This window comes from Podarcis erhardii (genome assembly GCF_964252035.2).
Source record: "Podarcis erhardii genome assembly, chromosome: 12".
Lineage (NCBI taxonomy): Eukaryota > Metazoa > Chordata > Lepidosauria > Squamata > Lacertidae > Podarcis > Podarcis erhardii.
Window position 1 is genome coordinate 8,576,905 of NC_138513.1, and position 14,178 is coordinate 8,591,082.

Sequence of the window (14,178 nt, forward strand, 5' to 3'; positions counted from 1 at the left end):
TAAAAGATTTTTTATGGGGTTTTTGGAGGGGTTGGGGGTTTTTTGGGTCATAATTTTCATGAGCTTTTTTTGAGGTTCTTGGGGGGGAGGTTTATTAGAGTTAGGAATTTTTTTTAAGAGGTGGCACTTAAACGCAAAGCTGAACAACCCACGAAGCAGGGTTTTCCTGGGGTTTCCATAGATTGTGAGGGTGTTTGCAGGTTTTTCCTACAGTTGCTTCAATGATACACAATTTCACCAATGCGTAAGGTGCCTTGGAACATAACCCCCGCGTAAATGGGGGGGGGGTTTCCTGTACACGACAGCTACAGCATGAGACTCCTAATCTCAGAGCTGTGGATTCAAGTCCCACGTTGGGCAAAATATTCCTGCATTGCAGGGGGTCGGACTAGATGACCCTCTTGTTCCCTTCCAACTCTACAATCAATTCTGTTATTCTACTTTCAAAAAAAGCTTTTTTTCATTGTAGCTACTCATTGCTGTTCCATTTCTAGTTTTAATCGATCCTTATTGCATTAACTTTTTTTAACAAGCTGTTTTGTGAGGTTCACCTGAAAAGTGGTATGTAAGTATCTTCAATATATGATTAGTATAAATGCGATGCTTAACTTTCATTGATAGACATCCCTTCCATGAATGCTTCATCTTTTCTAAATCCATCTCATTTACATGAGGTGTATAGAACATGCTCTAAGACTAAGTTACACCATGACCCTAAGCGTGTTAACTCGCTTAGCAAATGTGCTCAGGATTGCAGCCTTAATGTTATGTGTGCATAAAACATCCTTTCATTGTAAACATTGTGACCAGTCAAGAGTCCTGATATTTAGAGTGGCATAATCTATATCTAACAATAGATTTTTGTTAATAGGATCCTGGACACTAGTTCAGGAGTGTTGTGTTTTTAAAGACCAGCACCATTAACCTTGGTACCGCACTTCATTGTGTTTAATTAGCAAGCTAATGAAGACCGGCTCCTTCCTTCCTTCAACCACAAGAGGATAAATGCAGGGCTCTGGGAAAAAGAGCAGACTTACCTGTTTGGAATTCAATTCACTGCTATGTAATGAAATATTTATCAAATATATACCCTAAGTTTTGCAACACTTCAGCAGTATGTGCTCTGTACAACATAACTCCTTTTTCTACAAACCGTATTATATCATGGGGCTTTACTGGGGGGGGGGTGGAGATGAACACAATGTCTGAACATTTGGGCTGCAGGGAAATTTGCAAACAAAACACGAGGCATGAACATAATGTTTTCATCAACATATCTTCAGATACTAAAAAAAAAAAAATCGAAGTACACAACAGTGTTTTTGCTGCTGCTGCTCTTTAAAAAGTGACAGACTGTCATGTTTCACTATTTGTAGCAAGTTATTACTAGAAACCATCCCCACACATGCAGATAGGGTCAAGCTGCTTTTAAATAACCCACTCTTTTCTCACAGTACAAAAAATACCCCATTCACCTAATCTTCCGACAAACTACAGTAGAATCTTGGTGCTGAGTTTTCATCAGTACCAACAGCTTCTGCTTAGTTTTATTAACTGCGTCTTCTGGAGGGCTAGAAGGCAGGCCTGTTCCTAATCAAAAACACATATACCATATTTTTTAATTAAAAAAGAGACAGCTGAGGCCATTCATAAAAACAGATGTTCACCCACTCGCCGATTCAACTGACCACACTGGAAAGATTCTCACAATACACACGAAGCCTGTGTTTCCCTTTTTCCCTTTTAAATTACACTTCCTAAAAGTCAATAAAAGCATTTCCCTGGAAGCAAACCGCCAAGTGGTTTTGGACCGCGAGGTCAACGGGACTCACTCCCAGGTAAGTACGTACAGGATTGCAGGCTAAAAGGCAACTTTCAATTTGATCCCACTACGAGTGCAAGTGTGATGTACTGTTCCCGGTTATGTTTTAAACAACAAAGCAGTAGAGCCGCAAGCCTCTTATCTGCAAATAAGCACACAGGACTACAGCTAACAAGGAAAGAAAATAAATACGCACGCAGAGAGAAACAAATTGTCTAAAGATTGCCCCTGTATACAAAACCCTGCTTCCAACCAGCAGAGCGGTGTATGGTTACAAGAAGGCTGAATTTCGTGAGTAGAAACACAAGAACACATCCCTAGCATTGTTGTCCAAAGCTACCCTGCTTCTTCCAGAAATATCTGACTGCACAGAGAGCTCCCATGGAAAATGGACCACTTGCAATCCCTTCACACAAGGAGACAAAGATCCATGCAAATGCACAACCCTGTTAGACAAATGCATTGCTGCTTTGATCACTACCACATATCAGGGGTTGTTGTTGTTGTTGTTGTTGTTGTTGTTGTGTGTGTGTGTGTGTGTGTGTGTATATCCCTTTTCAGTTTGATTGAAGGAGTGGGGCGGGTGTTTGAGAACCAGGCAGGGTGGAGGGGGGGGAAAATAAGAGCTATCACTGTTTACAATACAGCACACAAAAACGGGGAGAAAGAGAGAAGCCTGTGACAGTGAATATATAATAGGTACCCTGAACAAAGGAACACCATCCAAGGAACAGCCGCCGCCGCCGCCACTTTGCTGGTTTTAACCCCTCCCCAGGATTTCAGAGCACATTCCAAAACAAACCCACAAAGGCAGAGAGAATCATTGTCTTTGGGAAAACAAGAGGGGGGAAAATGGGTAAATGCAAAAGGGGGGGAGGGGGAGGGAGACGGTTCTGTTCCAATGCAGGGCTTCTTCGCGCGCGCGCTCTCTCTCTCTTTGCTCAGATATGATTTAAACACAACCCCAAAGGAGGTTAAGAAAGGCGGTTCCTGAATGAGTCCCCTTCATCTTCAGGCTGCACGCGGTGTGTAAAAAAAACAGAGAGAGATGGAGAACAGCAGCTGCAGCAGCAGCAGCACACCCGGTTTAAAACCAGCAGCCTTTGCTGCTGCTATGATCTTTATTATACAATACACCCAAAGCAAGCAAGCATGCAAAAAAAAAAAATAATGCCTGCTTTTCTCCATGCTTGGTGTAGAGCGTGACAAGTTACTACACAGGAGGAACCTTAAAAAGAGAGCAACGCGGAGGGAGGAGGGGAGCTAGCAAGGGAGGGTGATGCAGGCAAACAAGTTGGGGGGGCAAAAGCTACGTGTCCCTCCCCCCCCCCACACACGCGTGATGTGCGAATTAGCCCCCTTTTCCTTGCGCTGGCAAGAATGGGGCGGGCGGAGGAAGCTTGCTAGTGTGGGAAAGTGGGGCTGGAGAAGGGGACACGAGCTGCTGCTGCTGCTGCTTTAAAAGATACAAATCAATCCCTCCACGCCATGCTGCTTGCTATGGGGCCGGGCAGTTACGTCAGAGCCTGTTATTATTCCGTGGCCACGAGATTGGTGCGGGTTCTTGTGCGCGCGCTGCGTTTTCGTCGGTGGGGACGGCGATCGGCGTCCACGTTTCTGCACAGAGCCAGGCCCCCCCCCGCCCCCACCACGAAAAATCAGGGGCGAGATTTTCTCTCTCTCCAGACCCCTCCCCCACCTCCTAAAAGCCATCAAAACAAGGAGGAACAACAAAAGCAAGGCGAGGAGCCAGCCATGGCTCCGGCGAACAGATCGCAGGGAAGGAGAGAAAGGAAAGAAAGGGCGCAACCCCCTCCTCCCTCCCTCGAAGCCCACCACCACCATCGCCTCCTCCTCCTTCGTCCAGGAGAGGAAAGGCTGGGGATGGGAGGCGGGAAGAGAAAAGCAGATTTACTGCGGATCAATGTGGTGGCAACAATAAGGTTGCATTTCCATAACAAGAGAGAGGGTCTGGCACAAAAGTTGCAGCCCTGGGCTGCGAAACATCCATTGCTCGGGACTACAATACGCATTCCCGTCCTCTTATTTAAACCGAGCTCTCTCCACCTCACCTCCCCCCCCCCACAGTGGGGGGAGTGTAAAAAAGTAATTAAGAAGCCAGACAACGCTCAGGCTGGCACGAATGTAAATGAAGTTGCGCGCACACACATGCACCCAACAAAAGCAAGAGAATTTAAGAAAAGAAAAAGCCAGGAGCCAAGCACAAGGCAATATAAATAAATTCCTTTGGGACAGTAACTTTGGGGGGGGGAGGCCTTGCCAAGCCTCTCCTCACTTCTCCCTCCGATTGTTTACATTTGTAACTTTCATCGTGGCATGCTAGTAGTAGGCAGGGTTTAAATAATAATAAAAAGCGGCTACCACGCTAAAGCGAAAGTTTAAAGTATCACAAAGGGGGCAAACACGAGAGGGGCGGAACAATCTGTTCCCTCGTCCCCACCCTCTCCAAAATTCAATTAACGTACCTCCTGGTGTTTTACAATTAGTTTAAAAAGGAGGATCATCCCTTTTTGCAATACGCTAACACAAACACAGCAAGAATAATAGGAACCATCTTTGCAAAAAGGCAGCCCCCAAAACCTTGAGGAATCACAACATTTCACGAAGAGCCAGGTGAGAAAGGGGTTTGGAGATTTAAACGCGGGCAGCCTTTAAAACCTGTTAAAGCACACTATTCAAAGGTGCCTTTTAAAAAGTAAAGTTGCACAGTATGTGTAAAATCTACCCCAAGGGAACTTCCGAAACAAGAGGAGTGGGAAACAGGCTTTCAAGGGATCAAGTTTAAAATCAGAAGGGGGAAAGACCACAAGACCAGAGAGAAATAGTAAAAATCCAAGGCCTGGAGTGTCGTGTGTGTGTGTGTTTTCACCCCGGGAAAGATCTTTCCCCGGGGTGAAAACACACATGGCACTCGAGGCGAAGGGAAAACTCGGCACGTTTTATTCTCCGCCCCAAATGCCTCCTTTTCCAACTGATGTCAACTATTATCTTTGTTTCCAAATGCACGCCTCCAGACACCGAGCATTTCGGCAAGCACCCTTTTAAAAAATGATAATAATTATCCACCTTTCTGATCAATATCAAGCTGAGCAAAAGCCCCCCTCCTTCGCGACTTGCAATTAAAAGACGCGGCGAGAGAAAGGAAGCAGAAAGGCTAGAAAGCAAGGGGGGGGACACACCAAAACACCACACGATTGCCACCAAATGCAAAGTTTTGTCGTTCTTTCCCCTTTAAAAAAAACCCCAAAACTAACACGATTAACTCTTATGTTTCCCCCACTTCACGTGTTTTTAAAAAATAAACGTCTCCAGTGTATTTGTTCCTTTTAACACCATTAATGCTTGCAAGCCTTTTACATTTTTTAAAGGGGGGGCTAGGGACAAAAGCGAAGTGCGAACCCCAAACTTTTTCGTTACTTACGTGTGCAGAAAGTCCCCCACAGGAAGGCGAAAGTTAACCACGAAACCATCCTATTCCTTTTTCTCCTCGTGGCTATTGTTTACTCCTCCTCAGCAAGGAGGAGGGAGCGCGTAAAACGAGGGGCGAGGAGAAGAAATGAAACGGGATGCCGGGGAGAGGGCGAGAGAAAGACGGGATCTTTTCTTTAAAAATAGATAGATCTAAGATATAGGCTGTTTAAAAAATAAAAATAGAAAAGGCTCCTTCTTAAGAACGACAATAATTTAAAAAAGAACAACAACACCACCACCACGACACCGGAGATTAAATCCTTCACAGTTTCCAACAACGTATCCAAAGTCCGAGAGAGAGAGAGATGATTCAAAAGGAGAGAAAAGCCTCCAGACAGGTGGCTTCGGCTCCTGTCCGGTTGGGGGGCGCAGGGCTACAGGCGACCCCCACCAGGGCCAACCCCGAAATCAAGCTGGCCCAGAGTTTCTTCGCCGGGGTGGCGGTTGGGGCGCTGCTCGGGCGCGCAAAGCTTCCCTCGGCGACCTCTCCCCCAGAAGCCCTGGCCGGCCTTTTTTTCCGCAGGACCAGCCGGGGGGCCGAGAAGAGATCCAAGGAGGGGGAGGGGGCACGACATGAACAGGAGAGGGAGACCGAGAGAGACCCCCCTCTCCTCCGCCCAATTGGGTCCTCCTCTCTTTCTGTTTCCGAAAAAAGGCAATTCAAGGGAATCTCCCCTCGCCGAGGCGCAAGAGCGCGCCAGGGAGACAAGAGCGCACAGCCCAAGTCCGGCCACCTCTCGCCGAGGGAAAGAGCGGGCAGGCGGCCGAAGAAGAGGCGACGCCGGAGCAAACTTTGCAATGGGGAGCCGCCGAGCGAAAGAGAGACGGAGGAGACGGAGGGGGAGCGCCGGAGCCGGCTGTGGCGGGGCTGTGGTTGTCGGTGGTGCCGAGAGAGCGAGGAGGAGGAGGAGGAGAGCCGCCGCCGCCGCCGCTTCTGCTAGGGGCGCTGAGGACTGGCGGGGAGCGAGGTCCGCTCTGAGGCATCGCTCGTTGGCTTTGGCGCTCGGGGAAGGGGGCTGGCAGCGCGCGCGCCACAGCCGGAGGAGGAGGAGGAGGAGGGGGGGGGAGAGGAGGCTGGCGCTGCAGTTGCCCTGTACAGAGGCGCGCTCCCGCCCGCCGGTGCGCGTGCGCGCACTCTCACACACACACTCGCGCGCGCGCATATATACATTACCCCTTCCTTCCCTCCCTCCCTGCACGCAGAAAACAAAACAAAACCCTGAGTCGATTCCAAAATGGCTTCTGCAATGGGGGGGGTCTGAATTGGAGAGGAGATGGTGGGGTGGGAGTGTTTGTGTGCATATATATATATTAAAATATATATTATGAGAATTTTGAGAGACGGGTCTAGGTATACAGTATGTATATGTACACAGACACGCGCGCGCGCGCACGCACACAAGGAGCCAGTTAGGGGGAACCCGGATGTTTGATACAAAGAGAGAGAAGGGGAGGGAATCCGGGGGGGGGGAGAGAGAGAGAGAGGCGGGACCAAGGAAGGGTCTTGGAGGATGCTTAGCCGATGCCTGGGGGAGGGCGGCTGTTTGTCAAGGCGCACCGAGGGGGCAGGGCTCGGGAAGGGAGGAGACCGGCTGTCAGGCAGCGCGCGAAGCTCGAGAACAAGCGTGTTTCCCCCTCTCCTGCGCGCGACTCGGTCTTCAGGTAACCGATTCCCACGTTACGAAGAGAAGCAAATGCGGGATTTGCCCCTGCGAGGCCAGAACGACTCTCGGAAGCGAAGGCCGGCGAGGAGCAGCTGACTCGAGTGTCGTGCGCACGAGTGCTGGCACGCGTTTGTTGTTGCGCGCACGCTTTGACGTTTGGAATGGTGCGCTTTGTAAGAATTGCTTGGAGTTGACCTAATGAGAGGCCAACCTGGTCTCAAAATGTAAGGTGCGAACCCAAATCCTAAATATTCCCTGGTACCCTCCTGGTGGAGGCCCCTGACACAATGCTAAATTGAGCGTAAATTGGGTGCAGGCCGGATGATTTAATCTACAGGAGCTTTGGCATTGATAAGGCAGGGTGTGGACTGTATTAATGAACGCAGGGAGCTGAGGGAGAGATATGCCCCGGAGGCTTTTGATAATGCATTCTGGGAAACCTAGAAACGACCATCCTTTCCAATCCTGTATGTTCAAGCATGCAACCCAAGGGCATCTATTTCCTCATCGTTAGCCTTCGTATGTGCGAAAAAATATCATCTATTTTTTTGTTCAGAAATCAGGTGATTTTTCTTTTGGTAAGCTCTCCTCTTTATCAGAAAGCTCATTTCCACTACTGCCCTTAAGCTGAAGTTCTGTGCCATTTAGTAACAGGCAAATTACATTTGACCTGACGAACATATATAATGAAGCTCCGGCTTCAAAAATAAAATAAAACGTTGCCCTGGGAGGAGGGAGTTTCTAGCGGATGGTACTTCACCCTTCCCTGCCAGACCGTTTTTTCCAGCTCCAGATTGTTTATTCCAGCTCCATTTCATCCAAGACGCATGCCTATCCTTCGAAACAGGCATCTGGTGTCCCATAGAAAGAAAATGCAGCTGGATCGAAAGGGAAGGAGCAACTTTGCTTAGAAAAACAAAAAAAACGATAAGAGGTGTATAAAAATTATGCATGGTGTGAGGAAATTAGACAGAGATATGTTTTCGGCCCTCTCCAATACAGTGGTACCTCAGGTTACATACGCTTCAGGTTACAGACTCCACTAACCCAGAAATAGTGCTTCAGGTTAAGAACTTTGCTTCAGGATGAGAACAGAAATCGTGCTCCAGCGGCGCAGCAGCAGCTGGAGGCCCCATTAGCTAAAGTGGTGCTTCAGGTTAAGAACAGTTTCAGGTTAAGAACGGACCTCCGGAACAAATTGAGTACTTAACCTGAGGTACCACTGTACTACTACAACACAGGGGCAATCCAATGGAGCTTGAATTTCCGCAAGATTTGAGATAGGCAAAAGAAAGGATAGCAAATAGTTAAACTTTGGAATTCTGTCCAGCAAGAGCCAGTGGTGACCACCAAGTCTGATGGCTTTGAAAGAGGATTAGGCAAATGCATGGAAGATAAGGCTATGCATCAGTGGCTACACTGATGGTCTCCACAGTCTGAGGAAGCCTGCCTCTTAATACCAGTAACTGCAAATTGCAGGAGAGAAAGCTTGCTGGTTTCCCACAGCGGTCTGGTTGGCCACTGTGAGGACAGGGTGCTGGAGTAGATGGTCCACTGGCAGGAATCTTCTTACCTTCCTGAGGCTGTTTTCTTGTTTTAAAAAGTCGTGCCTCCTTTAACACAAGCATCTGTGTACAACATGCAGCTTGCTCCTCTCTACCTCCACTCTTCTCAAGGGCACAAAGTCGGTACCAGCAATTAAATAAAACGAAGCAGGGAACAGAAAACGTCCAGTTGAATTTAGAACGATTCCATGTTTGCCTACTTCGCCCTGGCTCTTGAAGGATGCCCAGCTCAAATTCAAAAGTCTGAAGGCTCTTCCAGGAAGCATTTAGGTCAAGGTGGTCCGACGCACAGCCTGAGGGCCGCATGTGGCCCTCAAGCCCTTTTTTGTGGACCTAAGCAACATTTGACACACACCCTGCAGCCCTCGCTCTGCCTTCCTGAAGCCAAGTAAGCAAGGCTTGGGGAAGGAGGTGTGAGGGCCCTGAAAAGGTCCTAGAGCAGTGGTCAGCAAGGTTTATCTTTCCTGGGCCAGATCGGTCCCACGGAGATCCCTCTGTGGCCCAGATCTCATGAGCACGTGCGCCCACAATTTCCAGTGTCTGTGCATGTGCATATGTGATTTCCGGTGCTGCGGAAGCAAGTCCCCACTCCGTGCAGCACCGGTTTAGCACAGCGCATGAGCGGGCAGCTCAGCTCAGGGGCGGCTTGTGGGCCAGCCAAACGACCTCCGTGGGTTGCTTCCGGCCCATGGGCCTTAGGTTGCTGACCCCTGTCCTAGAGTCCTCCTGCCTCCTTCTCAAAGCCTAGTTAGCATTTTCCCAGTTTTGGGAATGAGGTGAGAGAGCTCCAGGACCCTCTCTTAGCTGGCTTTGGGAAGGCGGGGGGGGGGGACATCAGATTTTGGCCTCGTTCCCTCCCCCTCACGACAAGACAGTGGGTTCTGTGTTGAAGGACTCTTGCAGCCCACTTGGCACAAGAAGTTTGGCTGCCCTGGTCTAGGTTCAGGGTCTGATGCCTGTTCGGGAAGAAAAGAGGTCCACAGTTGTGGAACAGCCATTGAAGGTGTCTTTCTGAAAGCAGAGAGCACTTGGTTGATTTTAATGCAGTGGTGCTGGTGTAAAGGGGTGTGGGCTGGCTAAGTGAGGCAAACACCTCCAGCTCCTGATGCTGAATGTCAGAAAAGGGCAGCAAATTGTTTAATTTATCATGGTTGTACATTTCTTGCCTCAGAGAGGGAGAGGTGTTTGTGAGATTCTCACATGTTTGGACTTGGGTATTATATACCTTGAACATAGGCTGCTGCCTACGTCAAGGCACACCCATTTGACCTTTTCTTGAGCGTTCATCCTTGAGCATTCATTCTTGCTGAAAAGCTTACATGGAGGTTAGATTATATCTGGTCTTCATGAAGCATTTGTTCCAATTTGTTTGTGCGGAATCTCAGTCCTGCGTTCTTCCAGCTTGTAGGTTGTTTACACCTTTACAATTAATCATTTATCCATCCCACACCTTTTGGCACATTTACCTATCACTTTCCTAACTACAAAAAGTCTCATTATTACCATATTTACGCGGATCTAATGTGCCATTGAATCTAATGCACACCTCAGCTTTCAAAACCTTGAAACCAAAAGGGTATTTGCTGATGCCATCAAATCTAATGCACACCCTAATTTTCACGATGTAATTTGGCAAAAAAAAAAAAAAAGGTGTGCACGTTACATTCAAGTGAATACGGTAAGTCTGATTATTATTTTTAAATGGCTATGCTCACAGTGTTTCTCAAACTTGGGTCTCCAGCTGTCGTTGGACTACAACTCCCATCGTGCCTAGCTAGCAGGACCAATGGTAAGGGATGATGGGAGTTGTAGTCCAACGTCAGCTGGAGACCCAAGTTTGAGAAACATTGTAAGGTAACAGAGCACTGTAATCCATTTTAATGTCGGAAACCTTAATTTGCTGAATCCCTTGAACCCTTTCTGCAAAATAGGGACAATCTGGAGGCATCCCTCAACACACTGCCTGGCAGTGTAGCTCTCCAGAGGTTCTCTACCAACCATACCTGAATCATAGAATCATAGAGTTGGAAGAGACCACAAGGGCCATCGAGTCCAACCCCCTGCCAAGCAGGAAACACCATCAGAGCACTCCTGACATATAAATGTCAAGCCTCTGCTTAAAGACCTCCAAAGAAGGAGACTCCACCACACTCCTTGGCAGCAAATTCCACTGTCAAACAGCTCTTACTGTCAGGAAGTTCTTCCTAATGTTTAGGTGGAATCTTCTTTCTTGTAGTTTGGATCCATTGCTCCGTGTCCGCTTCTCTGGAGCAGCAGAAAACAACCTTTCTCCCTCCTCTATGTGACATCCTTTTATATATTTGAACATGGCTATCATATCAGCCCTTAACCTCCTCTTCTCCAGGCTAAACATGCCCAGCTCCCTTAGCCGTTCCTCATAAGGCATCGTTTCCAGGCCTTTGACCATTTTGGTTGCCCTCTGGACACGTTCCAGTTTGTCAGTGTCCTTCTTGAACTGTGGTGCCCAGAACTGGACACAGTACTCCAGGTGAGGTCTGACCAGAGCAGAATACAGTGGCACTATTACTTCCCTTGATCTAGATGCAATACTCCTATTGATGCAGCCCAGAATTGCATTGGCTTTTTTAGCTGCCGCGTCACACTGTTGGCTCATGTCAAGTTTGTGGTCAACCAAGACTCCTAGATCTGTGGCTCTCCTAGATCTCCTAGACCTGCGGATGCTGGGCATTCAACCTGGCATTGAAAATTTCCCAAAGGTATGTTACAAAGGCCCATGACACCACTACTTCTTTGCCAAAGCTAAGCAGGCCTGGATCTGGTTGGTGCCTAGTTGGGAGAATCTCTTGGGTGGCACGTGGCTGCAGCCTTGGGTTCCACGATGAAAAAAAGGCAGGGTATGTACCGTATTTTTTGCTCCATAAGACACACTTTTTTCCTTTTAAAATCTAAGGGGAAATGTCTGTGCATCTTATGGAGCGAATGTGTGGTCCCTGGGGCTGGGGGGGGGGCCGAACCTGGGCTTCCCCCACCAGCCCCACAAGCTTGGGGAGCAGCAGGAAGGCTGCTCCTTTCACTGAAGCCAGGAGAGTCCTACCCTCATCTGGTTTAGCCGGCCAGTCAAAGCCATTCCTGGAGTTTGGCCACTGTTGTGCTGTCAGCTTCCAGGAGCCACAGGTGAGAGCTGAGTGCAAGGTGGAGACCAAAAGTAGACAAAACACCATAGAAGGAGCACGACAGTGACCCCCCCCCCACCAGAGGTATCCTCAGCATCCGAAACTCCCATTGTTCTAAGCGCATTTTGCAAGAGGGAATTTCATTAATGCGAGCTCTGGGCGAAATACTGCGCCAAAGATTTCAGATTAAAACTGCCACTGCTGGAAGGAAAGGGGGACCTTTTTCTGTCTCCCCACTTCCAGCCACACTCTGAAGACCGGAGAAAGGACCCTCGTAAGAATATTAGGGGGGGCGGGCAGGGGCAGTACGGCTTTGTTTTTATGCAGTCGTAAGATGAGGACCAGACCATGTGAAAAATGAACCTAAGGCTTTAGCTGCAGTTCATTCATTTTCAGCTTTGCATTCGTGTTATAAAGAAAGCATGCCTAGGCACTCCATTGCGGTGCCCAGAACCTAGGTTTCAGGTGCCGTTTAGCTCCTCGCTTTCGTATCTCAGTTTCTAACACTGGTACTACCTCTCTCCTAACACCCTATAAAAATACAGTAAGCAGCAATCATGTTTCAGTTAGTACAAAGCATTTTTTTAAAAAGCATGTCCACTAAGAAGACATCAATTAAAAACCACAGATACTTTTTTTACAGTTTTTTTTTTTATAAAAAAAAAAACCAGCACATTATACTTTTATTTCTTCCCCTCTGTGGCTAAAACAGCTTGGGAAACAGAAGGAAAATCTATCAGGGAAATGGAAGGAAGGGAAGGGGTTAAAAAGCCTTCCCCAGACCATCTCCCCAGCGCAGACCCCCTGCCCAAATCTGCTTTTAATCAAAGGAAATGTTGTCAAGAGCCCCAGTCAAGGATCTCTGCCACATTTCTTTTGGCCTCAAAGCCAGTGATCAACAGGAACCAAAGTTGCTGTTGTTTGCTCTGTATCTGTAGATTCCCACCCAATTTCATCACCAAGGCAGGAAAAATAAACACATCCCTGCTTTGAAACACTACGAAATCCAATCACTTTGCCTGGTAGTATTGAATTGGTTTTGTTTTTTTAAGAGGGCGGAAGCTTTTACTTATATGACGGAAATGTTATACTCATTTATTTAAGAAAAACTATACCTTGCTTTTCCCTTCTGCAGAGGAGTTGCTCAAAGCCGATTACAAATATAAAAGTAGCAACATTTCAACCCTTAAAATGCAAATCATCAAACTAAAAATGGCAGCAAGACGTCCACCACCCCGGAAACAGACCATATGTCAAATACTCTAGATGGGAATAACTCTGACCTTACATGAGGCAGGCATCGTGCGTGGCTTTAATTGGCCCGAAAAAGTCAGCCCACAGCAAATACATACAATTCACATTAAAATCGCAGATCACCAGCTAACTGTGACAAAAAATATTTTACTTAATTGTCAGTGGGAGAAACAAAGTCTTACTTGGTGGAGCATGCAAAAAGGTCCCCATCACTTTGAGAAGGACCTGAAAAATTTCACACTTGGGGGACAGATAAAGAGCAAATATAAACTGCAAAAGCCCAGACAGATCTCCTTTGATACTTGAGTCTCCCCCAGTGTTTAATCAGTGTCACAGGTCACAAGGAATGGCTTCCTCTGTCTCACACCTATCTCAGGATTCCTTCTTTCCACAACAGGATGGAGGGTTAGGGTTGTGTACACACACACACACACACACACACACACACAGCCAGGTTGATGAAAGGAAAACTGGTGAGATTGTATCTTGGACTGGACACTTTGAGCTCCCCAAAGAGCAAACGCTTTGAGAGGTCTGCAAATAAAATGTGGATCAGGGAACCAACAACACGTGTGTTCCTACCTGTGACATTTGTGTAAGCAGTTCAGGACCGCCACCAAAGGAAGCGCTAAAACTCTGTGCCATTGTTCAGAAGAATCCAGATGGGTTTATTTCTTTTTTAGTTTGCATCTGATTAGGGGGGCGGAGAAAGGAGGAAAGGAAGAAAGAAAAAATGGCTCATTAATGTATATTTAAAAGATTTTTAATAATGAGATGTGGCAGTTGGAGCCTGCATTCCCCGAAGAGCGAATGTTTGCTTAGGGAGGGAGAGGAAACAGTCATTAAGGCTTGTAAAAAGGATTCTTGAATGGTGCTTCACTTCTATGGGGGAGGAAGTCTCTGAGTGGGGCAAAGAGGATTCTCTCTGCACAGGTAACCAGCAGCCCTCCGACCTGAGATAAGATAAAGGTGCAAGGTGGAGAAGGAGGAAAAAATGGAGCAGTGTAAAATGCAAGGAGAAATGCGGAAGTAGCCGGTGTGTTTTGATGGATGAAACAGGGGCAGATGGACCCGAGAGCTAGGTGGAAAGTTCTCAGCAATTGACTAGCATAGAGAGAGGTGAAATTGCAAGGTCTGCATGTCTACTTTAAGGATAAAGTCTACTGCCAAGTCTACTTTAAAGATAAAAAAAACCACAAGGAAGCCTTTTAAGTGGAGATCCCAGT

The 14,178-nt window shown here is 47.5% G+C and overlaps 2 protein-coding genes across 4 annotated transcripts in view; both read right to left on the reverse strand.

Annotated features, from left to right (window-relative positions):
- Positions 1-6,365, reverse strand: part of ACVR2B (activin A receptor type 2B) — a 135,436-nt gene extending 129,071 nt beyond the window's left edge. For all 3 annotated transcript variants that reach the window (XR_014150090.1, XR_014150091.1, XM_081834429.1), the window contains exon 1: positions 5,265-6,365. Coding sequence is in view for 1 of the 3 variants with exons in the window: in XM_081834429.1 (XP_081690555.1) it covers positions 5,265-5,313 (49 nt within the window). In the remaining 2 variants the exon portion in view is untranslated. The remainder of the gene's footprint in view (positions 1-5,264) is intronic.
- EXOG (exo/endonuclease G) overlaps positions 1-14,178 on the reverse strand; it is a 209,295-nt gene that overhangs the window by 162,365 nt on the left and 32,752 nt on the right. The gene's annotated exons all lie outside the window — the stretch shown is intronic.